General features: G+C 47.1%; 1 protein-coding gene across 3 annotated transcripts in view; it reads right to left on the reverse strand.

Annotated features, from left to right (window-relative positions):
• Positions 1-2,502: 2,502 nt before the first annotated feature.
• Positions 2,503-27,433, reverse strand: part of EMP2 (epithelial membrane protein 2) — a 39,942-nt gene continuing 15,011 nt past the window's right edge. For 2 of the 3 annotated variants that reach the window (XM_079944330.1, XM_079944332.1), the window contains exons 2-5: positions 13,883-14,017; positions 11,599-11,689; positions 7,259-7,405; positions 2,503-6,044 (exon numbers count right to left, since the gene is read on the reverse strand). In XM_079944330.1, the coding sequence (XP_079800456.1) occupies positions 5,857-6,044; positions 7,259-7,405; positions 11,599-11,689; positions 13,883-13,960 (504 nt within the window). In that variant the 5' untranslated portion in view covers positions 13,961-14,017 and the 3' untranslated portion in view covers positions 2,503-5,856. Of the gene's footprint in view, positions 6,045-7,258; positions 7,406-11,598; positions 11,690-13,882; positions 14,018-19,759; positions 19,829-27,433 lie in introns of those variants that run through there. The other variant, XM_079944331.1, reaches the window with a different exon arrangement.

Raw genomic sequence — 27,433 nt, forward strand, 5'->3', positions numbered from 1 at the left:
CTGTACAGCAGGAATTAACACAACATTGTAAATCAACTATACTTCAATAAAATAAATTAAAAAAAAAAAAGACTGGGAGGCAGGAATTCTCAGGCTCAAAGATGAGGTCCACCTCATTCATATAAGACTGTAAAGCAAAACCACCCTAATACACTGCTACTGGATTCCTGACTGTCAAAATTCGTGTGATAATAAATGTTTGTTGTTTTAACCAAAAAAGAGTCCAGATAAGAGCTCTGGCTGGCTTGGCCTTCCATGGCTAAAGGAACCGAGAACCTCCTGTGACTAGCCAACCCTGAGGTACTTCTGAGACCCTAGGCTTCATGACCACAGGAAGGAGGGAAGGGCCTCCTCCCCATCGCCCATCTTAGATACAACCCTGGAGGACTGCGGACTAGAGAGATCGTCCCTCTGAGCGGAACCAAGGGCCCTGCATTGACCAACCCCTGATCTTACTCCCGACCAGGGAAGGGAGTTCTTGGTGTTGGTACCCAGCACAAAATGTGGGCCACTGGCCATTGATGCTCATTCTGCTTATCCGTTTTCCGAAGGGGAACATTTATGGTAGGAATCCTGTTCCTTTTCCTCCATTCTATACTGGGTGCCTTTGGGAGTATATAACTTTTACTCATAGGTTGCTGCGCCATGAGGAGACACACTGGGCCTGATGAGAGGATATTAACACATCACCAAGCGACCCTGGAGTGGTTGTGACTTTAGGGTGTGTACCTCCCAGGAAGGGGTTGGTTCATTTCATGAATGTATAAGAATTTTTAAACTTCTTATAAAGTTGTGCATGGATCTAGACAGCAAAGGGACGGACTTGAGCAGATAATTTGGTTGCCCAGCTCACAGTCAATCCCGCTTTTCTTTCCTAATAGTGTGGTTCATAAGTCTATCCCTCACTGAAGGAATTTGACCCCCAGCTTGGAGGTCAATGCTAAGCATGGTAATTTAATTACCTCTGCCAGTGATTGGGTTAAGCTTGAAAACTGGAATCCTCAAGCCAATGACACCAGGGAGAGTTTGCTAAAGGGCTTCTGGGAAATCTCTTCTTGTTCCTAAAAAAACAACTAGAAAAAAGACAGTTCCTTCTTACCTGATTAAACCAGGGGATGGATGGCAACATTTTCTCCTAGCCAGAGAGTACTGAAGGCTTTGCAGACCATGTGAATTGGGTGGTAACTCTGCCACTATAGCGTGAAGGCATCCATACACAGTATCTAAACAAACAGGCGTGCCTGTGTTCCAACAAAACCTTCTTTATGGACACTGACATTTCAATTGCATATAATTTTCATGTGTCACCAACTACTATTTTTCTTGTCACTTTTTTTGGGGGGAAATTGGGACTCAAATAGGCTAGATCAGAGCAGGGACTAAGTTTATCACGATGTACCTGACACCTAGCCCAGTGGTTATGTCATAATTTGTACACAAATATTTGGTGAATATTTACAAAATCCTGGTGATGAATTGACCCCTTTATCATTATAAATATTTATGTACCCAACATCAGAGCACCTGTATAAAGCCAATATGAATAGATGTGAAGGGAGAAATTAGACAGCAATACAGTAATACTAGGGGACTTCCATACCCCACTTTCAACAATGGATAGATCATCTAGACAGAAAATCAATATGGAAACATTGGATTTGAGCTACACTTTAGAGCAAATGGACCTGATAGAACATTCCATCCCACAGCAGCAGAATACACTTTCTTCTCGAGTGTACATGGAACATTCTCCTGGATAAACCATATGTTACGCCACAAACATTTGGTGAATGAACGATAGGTTAATTTCCTGACTGGAAGAAATATAAAATTGAGTGCTCTGGGGTGATCACTATCCAATTGCCACATGGAAAAAAAAACCAAAAAATCTAGAAACACGAAGAATATGGACAGCAACCCCTGTGTGGAGACAAGGAAATGTGTGAGTTCCCGAGACAGAGAGCTGTTACTACTTTGGGCATTCCTTAGGTTAAAATGAAAGCTCTCTCTCTCTCTGGTTGAATTTTCCTTCCTCCCTTCCTTCCTCTCTTTTTTTTTTCTGGAGAGTGCGCTATTACAATAGTCTCATTTTCATCATCACCAAACTCTTTAAAGCCAAAGTCTTATTAGATACAAACTGGAGAACAGAACCGGCTACACAACTTGCAGAGACCATCACAAAATGCAAATGTGGGGCTGTTTGTCCAAATATCATGAAGAGTTTTAAGACAGCGCTAGCAGATCATTAACCAAGCATGGGGCCCTTCAAGGTGTTGGCTCCTGTGCCACTGCCAGTCATTCGTCCAGGAAGCTGGCCCGGGAAAGCAGCAGAGGGAGTGGGAAATCGTCCTATGGCCAACTGTCAGATATCCCTGGCTCACTGTAAAAGCCACATGTTATGATCTTGATGAGAAATCAAATGACCCCTTGCCACTCCAGACAGCAGCTTCTTCCTCTAGATACTGGCACCGCTGGGAACATTAGAGTCTGTTGCTCCGGGCAATTGGTTTTAAACTTTATTTTTCAATGTACAGTTTCAGATTATACAAAACATAGAAAATGGACTACTTTAAAGGCACATTAAGTAGAAAGTATCTAACTACCCTAAAATCACATTTGTCCCCCGACCAAGATTCAAACTTAACCTCTACGCCTTTCCCTAGCATCTCCCCATCACCACTGCCCCCCAATAGACAAAACTATCCAACTTGCTGTATTGTAAGTAACCTTTCAACTATTAGCAAGTTTAGTAATTCCCACCCAGGCAGATTTTAAATGATGCTACAGCTTCTATTCAAGCTACCGTGTTTAGTGTGCTTACGTACGGGCTTGGGGGTCTCGGTTTCTTCATCACCAGTGAATATAGAGCATCTTATGAATCCAGCCTGATTAGGGATGCGCACAGGCACACACCCATGGCAGAGAGTGTGTGGCAGGGTGGGGGGATGTCTCCAATTTCCCTGTATTCGGGTATGAACGACATTCACGCAGAGCAACCAATCAAGCATTCTCCAAACTCATTTGAACAGAGACCCGAAGTAATTTTAATGCAAGTAACAAAAATGAGTTAGTCTGTCTCCATCCATAGCCCCTCAAATGAACGAATTACAGTACTTTATAAAAATGTCCTAAAATATGCAAACTACAGTTCCCTCCAATGCAGTTGTTACCAGTAATATATTTGGTCCTGATACTTGCTTCTTGGATGTCTTAGCTAATCGTCTTTGTTGTTGTCTGTGAATAACTGATCATAAGCACCAAGTGAGGGCTGAACCTACTGACGGGTAAGAAGGCTGGGTATTTTCTCGCTCGTGCCATCCCCTTTCCCACCTCCCCAGGGCACGTCACACCACAGGGGGAAAGGCAGCACTCCTGTTTCGCAAAAAGCCCCGGCATCACAGATGGATGTGGGCACTGAATGCTAAACAGTAGTGGAGACCAGCCAGGAAAATCCATGGGTCATTTCAGATACCCACTCCTGAAGTTTTTGGGGGATGGAAATTCATGCATTGCTTGGGGATAAGGCTTTCCAGATTTCTGGTTCTAAGGGGTTTTGTTTGTTTCCATTGTGACTACCAGGGAATTATAGAAAAGCCGCCTGAGCAGAAAGCTTGGGGCACTTAGAACCACCTTCCTCCACGAGGTATACATAGCATCCTGCCAACTCCAGGGGTGTGACCCGCACTCCTACCCAAAACAGGAGTAATGACAGTTTTCCACTGAGGCAAGAAGTGACCATTTGTCCTGCCTCTGGCCCCACGTCCCCCTGTACTGTGCTGGTGGCCTCTCTGTGGGAGGGGCCCTGTCTCAGGCAAGATGTCTGGATTCGCTTGCCCCTGTGTTTTCAGAGCCTTACACAGTGCTTGGAACACAGTAAGCATTTAATATTCTGTTGAAGCCGAATGAATGAATGAGTGAATGGGTAGATGGAGAGAAAACCCAATCCTGCACTAAAGAGGTATCCACGGTGGCCCTAAACGACTCAAACCAGGCATTTCCCCAGCTCCACTGGAATTGCACTGAGGGCAAACCATTGCCCCACGTAGCAGAAGGTCATTTACATGGTGCCAGTGCTGACATGCGCAGACGGGTCCCAGGCGCACCTCCCGGCAGCAGGCTCACGACACACAAGGGAAAAGACAGTGAGGTGCCAAGAGCTTCTCCCGTAGGCACTTCCCGAGGTCCCCGCGTTGCCACAAACCTCACAGCACTGAGGACCAGCTCCCCAGAGCCCTACCCCTCAGTACAGTCTCTGAATCCCTGGCGGCACTTACCCAGACCCTAGCAGGCAGCATCCCCCGAGAGATGCTGTACCCACTGAAGTTTGAGAACCACGGCAATCTGGGACCCTCCCAGGGCTTCGTTTGCTGTCAGGACCCTGGGCCCCTCCAGGGAAGGAAGTGTTTTCCGGGTGTAATGCACACAGCACCGCCCCATCAGTGCCACCTTGTTCGGGCTGAGTGGAGTGAGATATTTAGGCTGATCTAAATCCTAAATGCTTTTAACAGGCAGGCATAGGGCAGGTTCCCTCCTGCCCACCCACGGGCCTCTCTTCTGAATCCTTGGTTGTGTTCTCTGCAGCCTTCACTGCTCTTTGTAATTCATTTTTCTAATTGGTTTTTAATCTGTCTCCTCTGCTAGACAATGAGCCCCACGAGGAGAGAGACTGTCTCGACATGGTTTCCCCTGTGCCTGGCATAAGCATCCCATCATTTATGTTGACGGATGAACGAAGGAATGGTGAACGGTCCTCTGAGGCTCCAGAAATGGGGGTTAGTAGAGGCCAGGCAGTCTTGAAGGCAGGCCAGGAAGAGAAGGAAAAGGCCTTCTGAATTCGGGTAGGGAGGAGGCTGCACCCCCATCCCAGGGTGTCTGGCTATCGGGATCAAGGCCTGGGACTGGAGTTTGGATGGTCCAGATGTGAGCAGCTGTGCAAGAGACAGTGAAGAATGAATAGCTGATGGAGGCCAAGGTTTGGGCCTCCAGTGGCGTCTAGACCCACCTCCCCATCTCGACATGATGAGATCGTTAACATTTGTGAGGCAGCTCTGCTCACCTGGCCCTGGGACCGTGGTCCTCAATCTTAAGGCACCTGAGCATCACCAAGGAGCTTGTTAGAAATGCATGTTCCCCGGCCCCATCCCTGAAGACTGATTCTGTAGGTCTAGGGAGGGACCCTGATAGCCTGCATTTTACTAGGGGTCACATGCTGAGATTAGGGTGAGCCGAAATCTGAAACCCAGGTTAAAGCTCACCTTCCCTAAGGCAAGCAGGTGACTTTGTCAGCAAATCTGGGTGGCACTTTCTGGACCCAGCCCATTACAGGAGGGTCGGGGCTCTGGTCTGGATGTAGACAGAACACCAGGGGCTATACCTGTTTCTCATGTGGAACTTGGCTAAACATCTGAGGAGGTTTCCTCCCTTACCTGGACCCCCCTCACTCCACCTTCTACCACTAACACAGAGAGATTCAGGAAGAAGAGCTGAGGTGAGGGAGGCTCAGCGTAGCCCAAACCTAGGGGAAGATGTCCCCCGAGACCTGGCTTTCTTGGCCTCTTGTCACATCACATTACATCCCCATGGTTAAGAAAGATCCTGCTGAACACTTTTGGATTTGAGCATTGCTGGATTTTTGGCTTTGTTGTGTTGAGTCTTTCGGATGGGCAGGAGTTCTGAATTCCAGCCTTCATAGTCTATTCTCTGATCTCAAGAATGCAAAAATTCTTCTCTCCTTTTGGCTTTTAAAGGAAACAATGTGTTTGCTAGAAAAACCACAAAAAAAAAATTGATTATATACAAAACGGTTATCTGAACGTGGATTCTGTACTGCAGCGAAAGCGACCCAGCTCCTGGGCTCTATTTGCGCTTCCTCAGTATCAGGTACATGAGGCCGCTGATGAAGGTGAAAGCAAATGCCACCCAGGCCAGGATGAAGGAGTAGCCGTAGCTGCCGTCCGAGGTCAGGGCGTACAGTGTTGGGTTGTTCTTGTGAATGTCTTCGCGCCGGTCTGTATAAATGGAAGCTGCAATCATGACACACAGGCCTGTCGGAAGAAAGCCAAGGTCCAAATAAGTCACAGACCACAGCACGCACCAGGGACCTGAGGGGACTATGGTCAGAGCTGAAGACAAACTTCAGTTTTTGTTATTAGTAGGTATTTACTTTAGTCTCTTGGAAAGATTACAACTAATATTTTGTAGCAGAATATTGCTGACTACCCTGTAGCCATTTTGCTTCCCATTCTTGCTAGCTGAACTCAATGTTGTTTGGGCAGCCAGCTACCCGGCCCAAAGGGTCATAATTGGTCCAAGCCATCGGTCAGCCAGGCAGGAAGTAGTCTGCTTCGCAGGCCACATACGGTCTCTGTTGCAACTACTCGACTCTGCTGTTGCAACATGAAAGCAGCTATGGATGATACACAAATGAGTAGGCGGGGCTGTGTTCCAATAACATTTTATTTGCAAAAACAGGCAGTGGGCCAGATTTGGCCCATGGGCCCTAGTCTGCCAACCCCTCTTGGCAATCCTGTTCCTGTTTACTTGCTATAGTTTATGGTTCCATGTGTCCCAGTTCTGGCCACAGAAAATCCTTCCGTGAAAAATATAATACCCCGAAAAGAGGGAGATGTGGGAGGAGAAAGCATTTTTTTTGTTGCTGTGTTTTCCCTTGCTTACTGTTTTAGAAACTGTTAGGCCAGGATGAATGTCTGGAGCTGCAGCAGCCTTTTGGGGGCCATGAGGTCATCACTGACACTCTGAAGATGACAGCATGGAAGGATGGAAGGAGTGGGGCTTCTTGATGCTGCTGCTGAGCTGCTAAACCAACTCTGACACCTTCCACCTTTAAGCGATTTGTTATAGAAAAAAAGTAAAGGTTTTTGTAGCCCCAGTCATTGCTAATTGGATTTTTCTCTTACTTGCAGCCAAAAGCATCCTCACTGAATCACCAACACTCACAGATATTAGTGGTAGGATGAGGTTAAGTACCCAGATTTTCCTTGGGGGACCTATGCTTCTCTCCTCTGTACCAAGACAGCAACTCCTACTTACCCTAGAGATCCCAGCTCAGGCTTCGTGTCTTCAGGACGCCTTTCTTGACCCCCTAACTAAATCTGAAGTCTGAAGTATAAAACATCCCATCATGGCACAGCTGCCAACCTCTCCTTTCCAAGTCCTCACCTGCCACACTCTTCCCAGCTTCTACTCATGACTGGCTGGGAAGAGAGTGTTTACTCCAGAAGTCCATCCTTTTACTTACATGACATGAGCTGGATGATGGAGGTTAAAACAAATCTCTCTCCCTGCTTGAGGCGGAAGAGCTGGAGCACGAAGATCAGAAAGGCAATGCAGCAGAGAATGGTGGACAGGATCATGGTGGCCTGGACCGCCTGCACCGTGGAGAATTCTGTTGGGAAAGGGCAAGAGCTCATGACTGAGGACCACAGACCACCCGGGCCCCTGGGGTGCACAGTGCCAGCTCCAGAGCAGGGATGATGGGAAGCAAAAGGGCACCAGGCTTTCATCTGCACAGAATGAGCACAAGGGCAGCCAAGGAGTCTTCCTGACACCCCCTCCCTCCAATGTCCATTTGTGCAATTGACCAGATGATCTCCAACATCCTTATCTGGAAAATGGAGCAAGAACCACCCACTCTGCAGTCTTCCTGGTTTGGGTATTGCCCCCAAGTGCCTGGCTCATGGTCATGTTTTTTATTTAAAGTACAAATCCTCAGGTTCCAACCTGGCAGATTCTGGATCAAGAGGCTGGAATGGGATGGGTTGCGTCAGGATTGGGGTCTGCACCGTATAAAGACCTCCAAAGGGATTCTTGGCGATACAGGCCTCACAGGGCTGAGGGACCTTCTGGAAGTGTTCTGTGGACACAAAATACCCTCTAAGAGGGTGAGCCTTGTGACTGTTATTTAGGAAAAGGGAAAGTGAGGGTTTTTGCAGATTAGACTTAGTGAGTGGGGCATGAGAGCTTGGGGCTCAGCACCGGGAATTTTCAGCGAATAAAGGAGCTGGTCTTGGGTGGAGGGCACTGCGTGTGGGAAGGACACAGGTGAGGCTATGAAGGGGTCAAGCGCAGGGACTGGAGCCACCTGTGTGGGTCTCAGTTTCCTCACCTGTAAAATGGGGATAGCAATAGCTCCCACCTCATCAGTGGGGGAACATGGAATGAACTCAACTATGTAAGGATTTTGGGCGGTGCTAGCAAAAAGGGAGTCCTGCGTAAGGGCTGGATGTTATCACCAGGATGCAGCTAAGACAGGTGAGGGAACAGTGCCCAAAGCCGCAGAGGAAAACCTAAGGACAAATCCTCTTTTTTGTTGTTGTTTTTCAATTTTACCTGAAACTGACTGGAGGGAAGCATGATTTGTAAGTACTTAATCCAACATTTACAGCAATGGATCCTGGTCCACTGGATCTCTCAGAGAGCATCTAGCCCCCTCCCCATTCCCTACGGTGAGAACAGAAACCAGAGCCCCAACCCCACACCCCCACACATACACACCATATGATTTCATATGAAGCCCAAGAGTAGGAGAGAGAGAACCATGGTGACAGAAGTCAGAAACCCTGCTCCTTGGGGCAGGGGGTGGTGGGAAGTGAGTGGAAAAGGGCTCAAGGAAACTTTCTGAGGTGATGGGAATGTTCTCTATCTTGCTTTGGATAATAGTTACATGGGTATATATATATAATTGTCAAAACTTTGAACTGAGCCCTTAAGAAGTGTGCATTTCCTTGTTTGTAAATTATAGCTCCATTAAAAATAAAAATCCTGCAGGCTACCCTGAGGTAAAATAAATCAGAATCTCTGGTGTTGGGATCAGACAAGAAGTGGGGCAGGGCGTGTAAAGTCCCCCAGGGAATTCCAGCGTGGGGCCAAGGTTGTGACCCTCTGGCTTAGAGCAGAGCTTCCCAACTTTGCCCGATCCGGGAATCACCTAGGGGCTTCTTAAAATAGATTCCTGGGCCTCTTCCCCTGAGATTATGGTACAGTCGTTCTGGGATGGGCACCAGGAATCTGTATTTTTAGCAAGTAACCCAGGTGATGGGGCAAATATGGAAAACATGGCTGCTGCTGTAGACTGAATGTTTGTATCCCCCCCAAAATTCATATGTTGAAATCCTAACCCCCAGTGGGATGGTATTAGGAGATGGGGGCCTTTGGGAGGTGATTAGGTCATGAGGGTGGAGCCTTCATTAATGGGATGAGTGCCCTTATAAGAGACACAATAACTTGTCTTGCTCTCTGCTCTCTGCATGGAGAGGACACAACAAGAAGGTGGCTGTGTGCAAACCAGGAAGGGAGGCCTCACCAGACACTGGATCTGCTGGCACCTTGTGAGAAATACGTATCTGCTGTTCAAGCCACCCCATCTATGGTATTGTCTTAGCAGCCCGAATGGACTAAGACAAAGGCTTTAATGAAAAAGATGGATTCATTTTTTTTAGAGCAGAGTTTCTCAAAGCTGGGGGGTGGGTGCAGCATGTACCACTGTCGGCTGATGAGATGAACGTAGGTGGAACCCAACCAGGTCACTGAACAACCAAACCTCACCTAAAGAGAGGAATGTTCCCTCTGCTCGTGTTTAAATTCATCCAAGGACCCCCAAGGAGGAAGAGGAGCTCTGCACCTGGTGCTTTTGCACTTTTGTAACACCTGCCAGTATCTGGGTGCTGGTGGTGGTTTTGGTTTTTAACCAGGAAAGAACCAGAAACAGATTCAAAGCCATCAAAAGGCAAGTGCATCTGTTCAGAATTCAATAACATCATTTGGTTTTCAATGTAGTTTTTTTTTTAATGTTTTCTTTCTTTTATGGTAAGTCATACCAGTGTATCACTTACAATAGGCAGATAAAGTTCCCTTTAAAATAAATTTATGTAGGGAAAAAGTGAATTGTTTTAAAGCAGGTGTTGGCATGGTTTTTCTGTAAAGGCCAGACAGTAAATATTCTAGGCTTTGTGGCCATACAGTTCCTTGTTCGTTGTCTTATTTTTGGGGTTTTTTGCTTGTTTTTTTTACAATGCTTTAAAAATATAAAAACCATTCTTAGCTCATTGGACTGAATCTGGCTGGTAGTTTGCCAGCTAGTTATTTTAAAGGAAAATAAGGGAATCCCCTGGTGGTCCAGTGGTTAGGACTCCGCGCTTCCACTGCAGGGGGCCCAGGTTCGACCCCTGGTCAGGGAACTAAGATTCTGCAAGCTGTGTGGCACAGCCAAAAAAAATTTTTTTTTCAATTTAAAAAAATAAAGAAAAATAAGCGGTAAGAAATGCACACAGGGGATGTTGTATGCAAATGACAGAAGCTTGGAGACATTGCCTCAGAGCACAGCCAGTGCTCCCAGCTGACCAGGCACCCTGGCAACGGTGGGGCTCCAACAGGGAAGAATTGCTGTTTCCAGGGTCAAGGGTTAGCACAGCAGAGAAACAGACCCAGAGGGGAGGTGGCGTGGATTGCATTATGTGTTTTAGAATGCAGGCTTCAGAGTTGGTCATGTCTAGACTGGAATCCTAACTCCGTCATTTACTCCTGACTTTGTGAACTTGGGTTTCTTCTCTGTGTCTCAGTTTCCCCATCTTAAAACAGGGCCAACAGTCCCTGCAGACAGGGACAGGAGATCACTTACGTAAAGGACTTAGCCCAATGCCTCCCAGTAAACCTTCAATAAATGATGCCTTCTATTGGTATTTTTGCTTTTATTATGAATGTTGACATTGTTATTGCTGGAATAGCAAGACTTTAGGACCCAGTGATCAAGGTCCTTTGCTCTCTAAATAGGATTCCAGGAAAAAAAACCATAAAAACAGGATGCTCATTAAATCTGAAGATCAGGTAAACAAAAACAATTTTTTTAGTATAAGTATGTTCCATGTAATATTTGGAACATACTTATACTAAATTATTAGTTGTTTATGTGAGATATAAAATTTAACTGGGCATCCAGTATTTTATCAGGCACTGGGAGCCAAAATGCCTCTTCTATCAGTTCTACAACAGAAAACCAACCCATTCACTCCACAGTGGAGAGGGGTTGGCATGTTTTTAGGTGCGATTCTCTGTATCTGCAAAGCCCTTTTGTCTACTGTGGCTCCTGTACAGGGGCAGGCACTGCTGTCACCTGCATGTACAGCTGACGCTATTGAGAGTCTGAGCACTCACGTGACCTGCCCAAGGTAAGGTCACACAGCTCTTAAAGGAGCCGGCTCTCAGGTTTCTGCCCATTAGGCTGCTCAGATGCAGGGAAGTAACACAGATGTCTCTGAGCCTACTTAGAGGGGTGGGGAGAAGATTCTAGATGAGGGCAGAAGCTGAGAAGGGGTGAGGGAGGGAAGCTCTGCTTGGCCAAGAAAGAGCGAAGAGAAGGGTGGGGCCCAGCATTCCTGGAGTTGGTGCCCTCTGGCCTCTGGCTTCCCCACCCGCTCCCGTCCCCAGCTTATGCTGACCCCTGCTCAGCATGCCCTGAGCAGCAGCCAGGCCCCTCTCTGCACAGGCTGTGATGAAGGAGGGGTGAGGAGTCATACAACAGGGAAGCCTTTCTCCCGAGGGATCTTTTGTCACTCAGTGCTTTCCCAGCAGCTTCACACCCACCTTGAATGGAGTCATCGATTTCTGTACAATTTGTGTTGTTGACGCATACTCTCCAGATATCTGCAAAAAACTCCTCTCCTACCCACCAGGCCTGTAACACGAAACGGAAACACAGGGAAAGGCTGTTCGTTCATTATGAAAACACGGGCCCCTAATCAGGTGAGGCACAGGAGTAGATGAAAATTCGGGACCAGTGCTTCTCAACCTGCGGTGTGCATGCAGGTCACCCGGGGATCTGGTTAGAATGCGGATTCTGGTTCAAGGGGTCTGGGGTGGGGCCTGAGAGTCTGCATTTCTAACAGGCTCCCAGGTGATGCCCACTCCACTAGTCTGCTGAAAGGGAAGGTCCAGGCCCTCCCAGGACGTGGGTGAGGAGGTGAGGCTCTGCTGGTGGTGATAAGAGCAGCCGGTGGTGAATTCCAACAGAACTGCAGGGGCAATGCCGGAGGGGAGGAGGGAAAGGATGAGATCTAGCGGGGAGAGCCTGTTTCGGATGAAATAATCAGACAAAAGGCTCTCCTGCTTTCCATCCAAATGCTTCTGTTTCTCTCTGTGCTCCTGCTGCTCTTTGCCCCCAGATGGGCCTCCTTCTGCCTTCCGTCCACCCGAAGACTGGAATCTCCCCCCCCCACCCCCATCCAGGCAACAGTCGGTCACTGAGCTCCCACTACGCGCCTAAGGGTAGTGCCAAGCGCGATTCCTAACTCACTGCATGACTCACTGACTGGCAAAAATGCCCACCTGTGTCTTCTCAGTAAGGGCCATGGTAACAGAAACACCCACAGGATTAGCTGTTGCTGTGGCTGATGGCTTTTCTGCCCTTAATGTTAATCTATCCCTTTCACTATGTCTGGGACCTTTTCAGGATCCCAAGGGACTAGATGAAAGCAACAGAAGATTCTAAAAGAACATTCAAAACCACTTAGTTCACAGAGAGTGGGTCCTTTGGATAATGGTAGGTTCCCAGGACTTTAACTCACAGCATCAATGTGGTCCCTGCCCTGGCCACTCATGACAGCTCTTCCAGAACCTCCAGGAACCCAGAGCCAATCACTGCACTCCTTACAGGATCCTTACAGGAGTACAGCCAGGAGCCTCTGGAATGCTTCAAATCCCAGCTCTGCCACTTTCCTGCCATGTCAATTCCAGCAGGCTCCCTAAATGCCCTGAGGCCCAGTCTCCTCATCATAAAATAGTGCCAGGAGAGGACCTATCCTGTAGACCTGAGGGGAGGATTAGATGAGATGATGCACATAAAAGGGCCGAGCACAGGTGCTGCCAGGGTTAGTACTCCCTCAGTGACAGGTGTTGTCCTGGTCCGCGTTGCTGTTATTTTGATGATTAATTGACAGGAGTCTATATGCAGCCAGACTGGATGGTTGCTTGTAGGTGCACTTTTTGGATTTCTGAGCAGACTTTCTGACTCTGAATGTCTCCACAGTCTGAAACCATCAGGATTGAAGCCAGGCCTTTGGATCAGGGTGTGGGCCATAGGGCATCTCTGGTAAAAAGCTTCATTTCCTGCCAGGAGGGATGTTAATCTATGCCCGTAGGTTATTTATCAAATGCTATACGGCTGTGAGCTGGACACTCAAGGAAAGAACGAAAATTTGTCATGGGCTCATGGGCAGAATGGGGAAAGTTCCAAGCATGAGCTCTGCCGGGAAGGGCATGGCCAGGTGGGCTGGCAACAAGGGATCCTGTCAGTAAGGAGATGTCAGAGACAGGAGGGGGCAAAGATCACCTGGGATGGGTCATCTGGGAGATCTAGGGCAATGGTCCTCAACCAAGGGTGATTTTGCCTCCCACGGGACACCTGGCAATATCTGAAGACATTTTTGGGCATTACAACTAGGGGCTAGAGTGCTGCTGGCATCACGCGGGTAGAGACCGGGGATGCTGCTAAACATCCCACGATGTGCTAAACGTCCACAAAAAGAGTGATCCAGCCCGAAGTGACAACCGTGCCACGGTTAAGAAAATGACCTGCATGAGCTGAAGTTAAGCCACATCCTCAAAGGGCTTCCTACGGCCAAGGCATCTTGCCAGGCTCTGTGGGGGACTCAGGGATGAGAGGACCCAGGTCCCTGCCCGTCCAGACACATGCGATGCTTCGAGCCACCACCCTTAGGCCAAGAGTCCTCGGGCCCAGCCTGAGGAGACGGGTGTGCTTCGTAGGGAGGATGACTCCAAATTATAATCACCTTGGGGGAGTTCTCAATCCTACTTCTACTGACTCTAGGATCCAGAGGTTCTGGGACGGTCAAAAGGAAAGGGAACTTACATTGTCGATGGTGGCAATGAAGAGCAACGCCGCAGACGTGATGTGGAAGATGATGATGAAAGCCAGAAGCACCAACATTTTCACGGGGCACGGTGGCGCACGGAGTAGTAGCGTTTAAAGCCCAGAGGAGATGCGCTAAAACAAATTTGAAAGAAATTCAAATTTGTCAGTGACAAAGCACTAGGAAAATGAAAAATAAGCAACTTTTCATGGGGTTTTAGAAAATCTTAAACAGCTCTTCCCATCTTTCATTTGCCTAGAGACTTTACTGGACAAAGTCTGGCAGGAGAAGCTCTTCTCTGTTGCATCCGGACGCCAGATATTCTTGTGGAGGAGGAGGGGTGAGGACCAATTAAAATCCCTAATTTAGAAAAGCATTGCAATTCTTCGAAGCAGCACACCGCGGGCACCAGGGCAGGAAAGAGTAGCTCTGTGTGTGCTAAAATGCTGTTCCAGATCCCCCACCCACCAGGCAATGCCATGGGGATTTCACAGCACCAGAGTAAGCTCACTGTCTGAGTATTCGTTATCACAGTCCCTGCTGCCCTGCTGCGTAACAAAGCAAAAGTGATCAAATAGGAAAATATTTCCTAATGATCTGACCATTTATAAAATTAATCCCAATGTAAGTTGGTGCAGCCACTATGGAAAACAGTACGGAGGTTCCTGAAAAAACTAAAAATAGAATGGCCATATGACCCAGCAATCCCAGCCCTGGGCATATATCCACAGAAAAGTATAATTTGAAAAGATACATGCACCCCAATGTTCATAGCAGCACTATTCACAATAGCCAAGACATAGAATCAACCTAAACGTCCATTGACAGATGAACGGATAAAGAAGTTGTGGTATATATATGTATACATAATGGAATACTACTCAGCCATAAAAAAGAATGAAATAATGCCATTTGCAGCAACATGGATGGACCTAGAGAGTATCATACTGAGTGAAGTAAGTCAAAGACAAATATCATATGATATCACTTAATGTGGAATCTAAAATATGATACAAATGAATTTATTTACAAAACAGAAAGACTCACAGACACAGAAAACAAACTTATGGTTACCAAAGGGGAAAGAGGGTGGGAGAGGGATAAATTAGGAGTTTGAGATTAGCAGATACAAGCTACTATATATAAAATAGATAAACAACAAGGTATAGCACAGGAAACTACATTCATTATCCTGTAATAAACCATAGTGGAAAAGAATATGAAAAAGAAAATATATGTATATGTGTGTATATATATATATATATATATAACTGAATCACTTTGCTGTACACTAGAAACTAGCGCAACACTGTAAATCAACTATACTTCAATTAAAAATTAAAAAATTCATCCCCACTCAAACACCCCTCAATATCTAACCCCATCTGAATAACATCCAACCACAAAAGGCAAACACAATGTGTGGCCGACAGCCGCAGTTTCATTTTCCTCTCTCTGCACATGAAAAGACTGCATTTCTCAGCCTCGCCTGCAGTTAGGTCGGAGCCTTGTGACTAATTCTGGCCAATGGGCTGTAAGCAACATTGGCTTATGTCATTTCCAGGCTGAAGCAGTTCCGGGCTGAAGAGCAGGCGTGAGTTCTCCATGCTCCGTCTCCTTGATGAAGTAGTTGGGATGGTGGAGCCGTGATATGTTGAAGCCTCACACTTTGGACAGATATTGTGATTGGGAAATAAGCCTTTGGATGTTAAACCACTGAGATTCCAGGGTAAACTTTTTTTACTATGGTTGGACAGTCTTAATCATAGAAAACAGAAAGCGATAACAAAGTGACATTGGAAATCTTGCAAAAGAACTAGGGTTATATCAGGTTGATGAAAGTGACACTGAAGAACCGGTCAAAAGGCACCGAAGGGGTTAACACATGAAGACTTGTCCAAGCTGAACTAGTTAACAATAAAAGAGGAAAAAAATAAACTTGAATGATGTAGAAGAAGAAGAAAAAGGAGAAGGAGGAGTGGAAGAAGAAGGAGGAGGAGAAGAAGAAGAGGAAGAAAGCAAAGAAAGCAAGCATTCAAAAGAATGCTTTGAATATCGAAGGATAAACAGCGACACTTGGGAAAACTGATGAAGTCTTTGAACATTTTTGCAAAAATGACCATCGTCTTGGTCAAACGACACGCAAACGTCAAGCAAAAATGTCACATCAGGGGCTTCCCTGGTGGCGCAGTGGTTGAGAGTCCACCTGCCAATGCAGGGGACACGGGTTCGTGCCCCGGTCCGGGAAGATCCCACATGCCGCAGAGCGGCTGGGCCCGTGAGCCATGGCCGCTGAGCCTGCGCGTCCGGAGCCTGTGCTCCGCAACGGGAGAGGCCACAGCAGTGAGAGGCCCGCGTACCAAAAAAAAAAAAAAAAAGTCACATCAACAAATCCTGTTGGACGAGTGAATGCTACTAACTCCCCAAATCAACACTTGATTCATTCTTCTTTCATTCCAATAATTTGTGACCAGTTACTATTACTAAAATTTTGTGTAACATAAAACTAAGTTTTAGTTTCACTTTTAAAAACCAAATCAGACCTTGTTTTCACTATTGATGATAACATTATAGCACCAGTTTTAAGTGGATTGATTTTATTTGTTAACAGTCTCTTTCTCTCCCTCCAAATACTCCACCCCCCCACACACATTTTTTCTGAACCATTTGAGAGTAAGTTGCCTCAGCCATAATTTACGTCTAGATATTTCTGTGTGCGTCTCTGAACAACAAGGACACTCCCGTACATAACCACAGCATGATAATCACAAAAATTTCACATTTTACAATATTTTGTCTCACCTACAGTCCATATTCAAATTTCTCCAATAATCTCAGTAACGGCCTTAGCTATGTTTTTGGTCCAGGACAAATCCAAGATAACGCACTGCATTTTGTTATCACAACATATTAGATTCTAATCTAATCTAATCTAATCTAGAATGGTTCCTTAGCCTTTCTTGGCCTTTCCTGGCATTGATATTATGTAAGAGTACTGACCATTTATTTTGTAGAAAGTCCCTCCATTTGTTTAATGCTTCCTAACGATTAGATTCAGGGTATGATTTCTTGGCAAGAATACTCCATACTCATGTGTCCTTAGTGTGTCCCACCAGGGGGCATAGGATGTCAGGTTGTCCATTATTGGTGATGTTAACTTTGATTAAGGGGTTAAGGTTCACCAGATTTCTCCATTGTGCATTTTTCCTTTGTAATTAAAAAGTAATCTCTGGGGAGGTATTTTTTAGTGTGATAAAATGCACATAATTTTAAAATGTACTACTAACGACAGTTAGTACTTCCACAATGTTGTACGTCCATCCCCACTATCTAGTTCCAGAACACTTCCTCACCTTGAAAGGAAACCTTGTACTCATTAAGCAGACACTCCCCATTCCTCTCTCCACTGGCCCCTGGCAACCACTAATCTGCTTTCCTTCTATGGATTTGCGTATCCTGGACATTTCATAGAAACGGAATGACACAAGATTTGTCCTTTTGTGTCTGCCTTCTTTTATTCAGCAGTGTTTTCAAGGTTCAGCACATGTAGGGAGATATTTTGAGATGATGTAAAGATCTAATCTCTCATCAAAATGTCACCCCAATAGTTTGAGCATCCACTGGTATTTCTGAAATAGAATAATTTAAAATCGACTTTTTGGACAAATACCATATGATACCACTTACATGTGGAATCCAAAATACGACACAAATGAACATATCTACGAAAAAGAAACAGACTCACAGATATAGAGAACAGACTTGTGGTTGCCAAGGGGCGTGGTGGGGAATGGTAGGACTGGGAGTATGGGATTAGCAGATGCAAACTATTATGTATAGACTGGATAAACAACAAGGTCCTGCTGTATAGCACAGGGAAATATATTCAATATCCTGTGATGAACCATAATGGAAAAGAAAATGAAAAAGAATATATATATATGTACATATAACTGAATCACTTTGCTGTAACAGCAGAAATTCACACAGCATTGTAAATCAACTATACTTCAATAATTTTTTTTTAAAAAGAATAAAATAGCCTTTTTCTGATACCAACTCTCCCACTTAGAGAGCTGCACTGCACAAAACCCTCCAAACCCTCCACCCTTTCTCTGACTCACTCAGGCTCACTCCCACTCGTGGGACGCATTATTCCCTCGTGAGACTGAACAAGGCTCGTGAGCTCACACAGGGGCCCCTCTTTGAGACCCAGGACTCATTAACCATGAGCCAGGAGCCATGTGGCTTCAGAGTGACTCAGCCTGGGCGGTCCCAGCCGCAATTCTGCGCATCATTTGGAAGAACCCAGTGAATCAGCTCAGATTCTCCCAATTCTTTTAAAAAGGACAAATTCCCCTTTGTTTAGGTCTGCGTCATTCTTAGCTGCCATGCCATGCTGCCTCCAAATAGATGCGTTTCTGACCCTCACAAAAAAAGGTGCATTACCACACTGAATGCCACGTTACTTTAATATCAGCTGGAATGCCAAAGCGCGAGCATCACAGGCAGTGCCAATAACTACAGGGTGATAATAGCTTCACATATTGTCCAGCTCGGATGACACAGATACGTAAGGACACATAACTAAAACTTTCTAGAAAAGGAAAGAAAGGCTTTAACTAACTCTTTCCTAAAGTGTGGAATTCAAATGTTATAAGGCATGATTTGGGATGGTGCATTGATGGTATTAAATAACAGTGAACCACTGAACAGTGAACCACGTAGTAAGAAAGTCCCCATTCTAATCCTTCCAAGTCCATCAAGGAAAAAGACCCTGGGGTGCTAGACTGTCTCTAACACTTAGCAATTTTCTTTCAAACCAAAAGAAAAAGCAGAACTCTGGATGGGTCACAGTGCGTAGCCAGAATTTAACAAGGCTGTTTAGATTTTATTATATTTCTTTTTGAGGTTCTTTCTTTTTATAAGAAGTAATAACATTTATAGTAGTGATAGAAAGTCGCCTTTTAAAACAACTTTATTGAAGTTTTAAAAGTCATTTAAGACAAATATTATGTAAATAAAAGGGCAGGTGGTCTTCAATGTCAGCAAAAATCCTGACGGTGGTTCTCAAATGCCTAGTGTCTGTGATTCCAGCTGGAATTCTGCTGGAATTCTGCTGGAATGAAACACTGCTTTCACACATGGGAGTGATTCCAGTTGGAATTCCAGACATTAGAAATAAACCCCTGGAGAGAAAAGAGTAAGTTTTTACGAGAGGTCAAGTAAGGTCTTGAGCTCAGTGTAAGAGAAAAGTCTAGAGGCATACAAGGGTGGCTTGATTTGAACCATTAGGAGTCCAGGAAAATTAGGGAAAACAGACATGTCACCTACTTAGTACTCTCCCATGTTGGTGTCTGGAATTCAGATCCCCAGTGAAAAACAAAATGAGGTAAATCAGCGACGGAACTTTCAGACCTAAGGCATTGCTCGTAACCTCACCAGTGGGTTTGGAGTCAATTATTCACAAACACAGAAGACCCCATGAACTTTTTTTTTTTTTTTTTGCGGTACGCGGGCCTCTCACTGTTGTGGCCTCTCCCATTGCGGAGCACAGGCTCCAGACGCGCAGGCTCAGCGGCCATGGCTCACGGGCCCAGCCGCTCCGCGGCATGTGGGATCTTCCCGGACCGGGGCACGAACCCGTGTCCCCTGCATCAGCAGGCAGACTCTCAACCACTGCGCCACCAGGGAAGCCCCCCCATGAACTTTTAAGAGACTAAAAATGATCCTCTACCCTTGCATCTCTATACCGAAAGAAGTTCCCCTTCATCACTATCCCTGACTCACTCTTCAAGTTCCTTTCCTTTAGTGACCCACTCTTCCCAGTTTCCTGTGCGTTTTTCCAGAAATATTTCTTAGGTGGGAACACTTACTCCACACTCTCCAGGTTTCCACGTGGAGGGAGCTGCCCCACGGTAACACTCCTGGCCTCAGGTCCCGCCCCTCACTCACTCCTTTGATCCTGACTGGAGGGTGCATCAGTGTCCACTTTCTGGATTGGTGGAGCTCAACCACTGAGAGGCCACCTTGCAGCGCTTTTTCTTTGTCCTTCCCCACACCTCCTCCCTAGACAGCGAGTGGGTGTGTCTGTCCGCCAGAGCCCCAATTTCCCTTGGCTTAGGGGTCCAGGGGCTCCTGGCGGGCAGGGGTGTGGAGCTAAGAGCCCATCCTCCAACCCAGCTTTTCTCACTTGATAATCTCTCTAGAGATCATTTTTTTCCAGCATCTCTAGAGATCATTCTTTTCCAGCATCTGGATCCACCTCATTCTCGCGATGGTTGCCTGGTGTTCGGTTGGGTGGCTATGCCACGATCTACTCCACTAGTTCCCCACTGATGGCCATTTAGGGCGCTTCCAGACTTTTTGCTACTCCAAACTACACTGCAGTGAACATCCTTGCACTTATTTCTTTGCATGCTTGTGTTAGTATTTCTGAGGGGCAGATTCCAAGAAGTAGAGGTGCTGGGTCAAAGGATAAGTACATTTAATTTATTTTACTTTTAATTTTTCAATTCAATTCAAACTTAATTTACTGCAAAGCATAAACTGGACACTTAGTGCTGTGGCAGCCTTGATCTTCAGAGGGTTTGCAAAGGGTATAAAGCACTGGACCAACTGTTATGTATGGACTGGCTAGGTAGACAAGCCTTGATGTCATGTTTTCTGAGTTAATAACATCCCTTAGTTCCCCCAGAAGTATAATTCTGACCTATACAGACTAGCCTCTGTCATCCCCGTGGCTCTTCCCAGCGGTGCTCTCTCCTTCCCATGTTTTCTCCTGCACTGGGACTCTGTGGACCCTCTCTGGAGATACTGAAGAACAGACAGCTCCCTGGGCTATAGATGTTGGATGAAGGCCAGCCCAAAAAACCCAGGGTGGCATCAAATTCCTCTTTGCCATTCACAGAAATTTCTTTTCCCTTCCAAAAATGTCATACTGAATGCTGATCCCTTTCGTCTCCCCTTTTCCTTGTGGGCTTCAGTGCTCTGCCAGCCAGGTCTGGTCTCAGTTCCTTGGAGCTGAGCTTCCGGGAGCACCCTGTCCCTTCCACCCTCAGCTGGCTCTCTCGCGCTGTCCAGGTCTCAACTCAAGCATCCCCTCCTCAGAGAAGCGGCCCTGATCACCCAGTAGCCACGCCCCTCCGGTACTGTGTATCCCATCAGTATCTGTCCCATCCCCCTGGCTTATTTTCTTTGGAAGATTTTCACTGTCAGAAAGCATCTTATTTGTTCACTTGATTGTTATCCATTCCCCCTCTTTCTCTGCTGTGCTGGGTGCACAGAAAGCTATTTGCTGTCATTTCTAGTTCTAGGAATGTAGAACTATAAAGGCTCTGGGAAAACTCAAAGCCCTGATTGTCCAGAGGCAGGAACTGAGGCCAGAAAGGGCCATGACACGCTCAGATCCCACAGCAAAGCAGGAGCAAGAGAAGGACTAGGGGGTCTCCCGGCCCCCACTCCAATTGCCCTTTTGACCTCAGTGGGAGACCCCTCACAGGGTGCACAGCAATCTTTCAATACTCAACAACCATTTCCCAAAAGCCTCTGTCACTTTCAAGCACAACTTTCACCGAGCAGTCCGAATCGCGTTGTTTTTCCTTTGCTGATTTCTTCAGGGGCTGAGCGGGACATTCTGAGAGGCCACCTGGGTTGGGGTGTTGCCCTGTCTGAAGGTGGGAGACTGCACTAGATGAGCTTTAAAGTTCCTGTCTAGAAATCAAAGTCTTATGATTTGCAGAACTTCTCTTTTAAAAATATGATTTGATCTACATAATACATGCGATGATTAAGAAAAAAGAAGGTTGGGCTTCCCTGGTGGTGCAGTGGTTGAGAGTCCGCCTGCCGATGCAGGGGACAAGGGTTCGTGCCCCGGTCCGGGAAGATCCCACATGCCGCGGAGCGGCTGGGCCCGTGAGCCATGGCCACTGAGCCTGTGCGTCCGGAGCCTGTGCTCCGCAACGGGAGAGGCCACAACAGTGAGAGGCCCGCGTACCGCAAAAAAAAAAAAAAAAAAAAGGAAAGAAAAAGAAAAAAGAAGGTAATAGAATCAAAGGCATATGATGAAAACCACAGCCTCTGCCCTACAGTCCTGATCCCCGGAAGCGATCTCTTTTAACACTTTCAGTTGTTTATTTTCCCCATAGTTCCATATGTCCAAACAATATTCATATATTTCTCTTTCCTGATTCATCTATTATAAACATTACTGACTTCCTGCCTAAGGAAGAGTTTCTTTCACCATCATCACTGTCCGTCTTCCTACTCCCACCGCCCCAATATAGGCTTATCACACATCGATAATTCTCATTTACGCTATGACCATCCAAATGTTGCACACTGCAGGGCCCAATAGTGTACTATGACTGCACTTTTTTCTTAAAAACTCTTCTCTTCCCTAGCATTACTAATTGTCTTTTCTCTGCTCTCTCTGTGGCTCTGTCTATTTTCCCCATTTCTTCAGTTCTTTCCAAACTTCTTATCACTCCAGGACTTCTACTGCAGAACCCCAGATGCAAAGCAATGCACAGTTGCAGTCGCAAGCCTGTAATTAGACTCCTCCTTTGCAGTGTACTGTCTCAAGCCAGTCCTTCTCTTCTAACTCTGCCCTCCCCTGCTCTCTGCCAGGCGCAGCCTCAGCAACTGCTGCTGTCACAGGACAAGCAAGACAAATATTCTTCAGGCAAGACCAGCAAATCTGCCCCTAACTGTGACCAGGGCACAGGATGCCAGCATAACCTCGAGACAGGGAGGAGACAAAGCAGATCCCTGGGGGGGGGGGGGGTGCTCAGAGGGGGTCATCCCACAAGAAAGGAGACTCCTCGTGATTAAAGGTCGAGTTGCAGTTTACACAGCGTATCTTGTGTTGGATCTTCAGTCAACCCTATGAAGCTGGCAGGGCAAGGTATCATTATCCCCATTTTACAGATGAAAAACTGAGGCTCACAGAGACATCACATGATTCGCCAAAGTTCACAGAGTTGGGACTCTAACCTCTGGTTTTCCAACTCCAAATCCAGGACATTTTTATACTACCCACTTTCCTGCTCCCATGCTTAGAGCCTAATGAAAATCAGGCGAGAGGGCACAGGCAGCATCAAGTCATGCTTCACCTTTGGCTGGATTTCCCTCAAGCTTTGCACCAGGCAGGGGGGATTTGGGAAGGCAGCGTCTCTCTGCCCTGGCCATTAGCTAAAGTTGAGATATGACTGGGCTAATTAAGAGAGGACTTCATTAAAATCTATGCTTTAGTCATCATTTGTACTAAAAATAGAATTTCTTGCATTTCTAATCCTATTAGCTCACCGGCCCAGCTGAAGCATGTGTTGTCTTTACTGATCTACTCTGAGATTGGTTTGGACTTTGGGTAGAGTTTTTCCTTGATCACTAAAAGGATTTATTCAGACACAATAGAATGGACTCAGTTCTGTTTTCTAAATTTATCACAATGCACCCCCTTTCCACCCAGAAACTCAGGTGGATCTCGCCACCCTAATTTAGGTGCATTGTAGGAATCGTGGTAAAGCATTTTCAGACCGAAGGCCTAAATACTCCCTATTCTATAAAATACCCATAAAAATAATCACGTAAAATAATAGAGAACACAGAATATTAGAACTTAAGATTTCTTTTTAAGGAAGAAGAATCAGTAGCTGGAGTAGAAGGAGCAGCAAATGGGTTTCCTTGAGCAGAAGCAAGAACCCTCTGGGTATCAGACCTGGAGCGAGTAGGGGAGCGGGGAGGAGGGGGCGAGGCACTGGGAGGTGTAGGTGGGGCTATGGAAATTCTGCACACAGAAGGCAGTTTTCGTGGTTCAGTGAACTTCAAGTTCTAAAGGCTGATGGTTAAAAAAAAAAACGGCTGATGGTTTGGGATAAGGGATGGTACTCCCAGAAATGTTCACCCAGACCTCCGGTGACAAATAGGATATACCAAGAACTGGCATCTCCTCGCTGCCTCCTAAGTAGCAGTGCTGTCCTAATACACCTTGGTCCAATGTTTGCTTGAAATGTGTGTGTGTGCGTGTGTGCGTGTGTGTGTGTGTGTGTGTACGCTGCACATCTAGCACTGGGTGTGGAGAAAGTCCTGCTGGCGACTCACTGGCCCTCCCTCCCCCAGAAGCAACTTTTGATCTGTCGTTGATGGTGGGACATCACCAGTAGGGTCTTACACATGAAGAGAAGGCCAAGGGACCTTCCCACGGGTGATGTGAGTGTCCCCTCCTCTCCTTCCCTTCAGAAAAACACAAATCCCCACCACAGGGAGCCCCGGCCCCTGCCTGCTGTTGCTGAAAGGAAGCTGCTTTGGCCACGTTCCATTACGTGCAGGGGAGTGAGAGTGAGCCAGCTGCTTCGCGCGGCTGTTAGGATGACCACCCGACCACCTGATTCTAACCCCACCCTCGGGAGTTCTCCCTGCAATCTAAACCACGGCCCATTCTCAGCTGAGTCGGAGCCTTTTCCCGGAATTGTAAGCAAACGGACAATCCTGAGGTCTAGAACCTTTCAAAACAGACCTGAGATGTTTGGTGTCTGAGGTTTCCCCAGCCTAGAAGGGCTCCACCCACAGTTCCCCGCTCAGAAGGCCAGGGAGGCTCTGGGCGCTGAGCCTGGGGAAGGCCAGCTGGTAAGCAGTCTCCCAGGCCCCACGGCTAGAGGGACTCCAAGGCCCGCTCTAGAGCTGGCGGTTCTGCCCCAGGCTGGCTGAGACCCCGCACCTCCACCACATACCACCCACAGCACTCAGAAGGGACAGTGGCTTTGGCCTGTTTTCAGGAAGGCAGAGGTCAGCTCAGCCTCCTTCCTGCCCTGGTATCTGGACACCAACCAGCCCGAATGGCCAGGCGTCCAAGATGCCCTGGGGATGATGGAAGCCCTTCGCCCTGGGTGGCCCAGCTTTGTGCTCACCGCGTCTGGGGCTTCTAGGCACAGAGCCAATGCTTGCCTCTGTCCGGAAATGGACACTGGGATTTGGCAGTGCTCCAGGGCAGAAGCCACTGAGGACGATTCTGTCTGAGTCTTTCAATCCACTGTAATAATAATAACTACTATATCAGCAATAATGATAGCCAACATTTATTGCCTAGTATGTGCCAGGCACATGTACTAACTTATGCATTCCTCACAAAAACACTATGCTGTAGGTGCTATAGTTAGCCTCATTTTATAGGTAAAGAAAATAAAGCTCAGAGAGGTTAAGCAACTCCTCTAAGACCACACAGCTAGTAAAGGCTGGAGCTGGGATTTGAAGTTAGACAATCTGCCATCCGAGAAGCCACCATGTTGCCCACCTTAAATCCGAATTTCTCTTCCCTTTTGGGATCCTGTCATCCTCCGGCCTGATCAGGAGATGGGTCCAAAGTCCTGGGGCCACATGTGGCTTTGGATCTGGCCATCACTACATGTCAGGCAACAAGCACTCACTGAGCGCCCACCGCTTACCAGTCCCTGGTGACACGTGGGTGAGTAAGGCAGGCTCCACGTCCCATGGGAGCTGCCAGGTACATAAAGAACAAGGGCGTATAAATACATAAACATGATGTGATGACATGCGTGCTGTGAGAACGTAAAGAAAAGTGTGACTAGCCCCATGCTGGGGTCAGGGCAGCATCAGAGGCTCCATGGAGGAAGCAACATCTGGACTAGGTCTCAAACGATGGGCGGGTTGCCAGGCAGAGCCGTGGGGACAGGGTGTTGCAGGCAAAGGGAACGGGATGCTCCGAAGCACAGAAGCATTACCAGTTGTGAGCAGGGGGTGAGCTGGGCAGGGCCCGGGGCTGAGCCAGAACTCTAGGCCAGGTGAAAAGCTCGATGGGCCTTGGACGTTTGAGTGTTATCCTGGGGGCAGTGGGGAGAGGGGGAAGGCTTTGAAGCAGGAAAGGAATAAGATCTGCCTGTAGAAGAGAAACAGGCCACAATCAGGAGGATGGATTAGAAGGAGACGAACTGGGGGAAGCTGTCAGAGAAGCCCTGGTGAGAAAAGGAGAGGGTTCAGATGAAGGTGAAAACTGGGAGGTGAGCAGAAGGGCGGGACGGAGACTCTTCAGAAGGAGAATCAGCAGGACCCGGGGATGGGTGGGGCGTCGGGCAAAGGATTCTGGGGGCTCACAGTGGCCGCTGGTTCCATTAACGTGCTTGGAAGAGCATATTTGAAGGGTGAGGGAAACAGTTCACCGGCGTTAGACATGTCTGGTTACCAACGGTGAAGATGCTCCCGGGCAACTGGAAATATGGGCGGCACTGTCACCCAGGAGGAGACAGGAGCTGGGCACAGAAATCCCTGTGTCGTGGGTGTGTGGATGTGAGATACAGCCGCTAGTAACTATGAAACAGCACCAGGGAGAAAGGGCTGGGAGAGAGGGGCGGTCGGGGGAAAACCAAAAGCAGATGGTGGGACCCCAAAGCCGAGAGAGAGAGAGAGAGAGAGAGAGAGAGAGAGAGAGACAGAGACAGAGACAGAGACAGAGACAGAGACAGAGACAGAGAGACAGAGACAGAGAGAGAGAGACAGAGTAGGAAAAAGGAATCAGGATGGAAAATTAGCTCACTGGCCAACTTGGTAATAACAATTTTAGTGAAGTAAACTAAAGCCCTTCTTTATTTTTCTCCTCTTAGCACCTCTCATGGCCCGATGTTACGTTGTAGTTGTCATTTGGGGGTTAACTTTCCCCCCCGGCCACAGTGTCAGGGACCTGGCAGGTTCTGCAGGTCGGTATTCTCAGCACTTACAACAGTGTCTAGTTTATAGGTGGTGCTCAACAAATGTGCTGAATGAATGAAGCAAAGGAGGGAGGGAGGGAGGGAGGGAGGGAGGGAGGGAGGGAGGAGCCAGATTTCAAGGGGCTAAAGTGCTAAAGAAGTCAAGAAATGTTAACGAACATTGTAAATCAACTACACTTCATTTTTTTTTAATGTTGAAAAATAAATTAAAAAGGAGTCAAGAAATGGAGCCAGACTTTTCCTTCCAGTTTGGCAATACAAGAAGAAAGAAATATTTATCAAAGCTCTGGAGTCCCTTCCCGGAGAGAGAACTCCAGGCCCAGATGGCCTCACTGGTGAAGCCTGCCAAACATTTAAGGAAGAATAATACCAACTCTACACACACTCTTCCAGAAACTCGAAGAGGAGGGAACGGCTCCCAACCCATCCTGTGAGGCCTGCATCACCCTGATCCCCAAACCAGGCACGGCGTTCCAAAGACAGGAAAAACACAGACCAGGATTTCTTATATTCATACCTGCAAAAGGTTTTAACAAAGTGTCATCAGCAAATTGAATCCTCCTATTAAGAAGTGGAATCTATTTCCCCACCCACTGAACCTGGCTGCCCTTGTGATTTCTTTTATCGATAGAAGGCAGCAAAAGTTCCAATTCTGAGCCCAGGCCTCAGGAAGCCTCACACACTTCCTGTCTGCTCAGCTACCACGCCAACGAGCCCAGCCTGGCCTGCTGGATGGTAGGAGATTACATGGAGCACAGATGAGCTTTTCTCCAGCAAGGGCCACCTAAGACCAGCCAGCCCCCAGCTGACCCACCTGCTGGCCACAGAGAC

Source organism: Stenella coeruleoalba (genome assembly GCF_951394435.1).
Source record: "Stenella coeruleoalba genome assembly, chromosome: 15".
Lineage (NCBI taxonomy): Eukaryota > Metazoa > Chordata > Mammalia > Artiodactyla > Delphinidae > Stenella > Stenella coeruleoalba.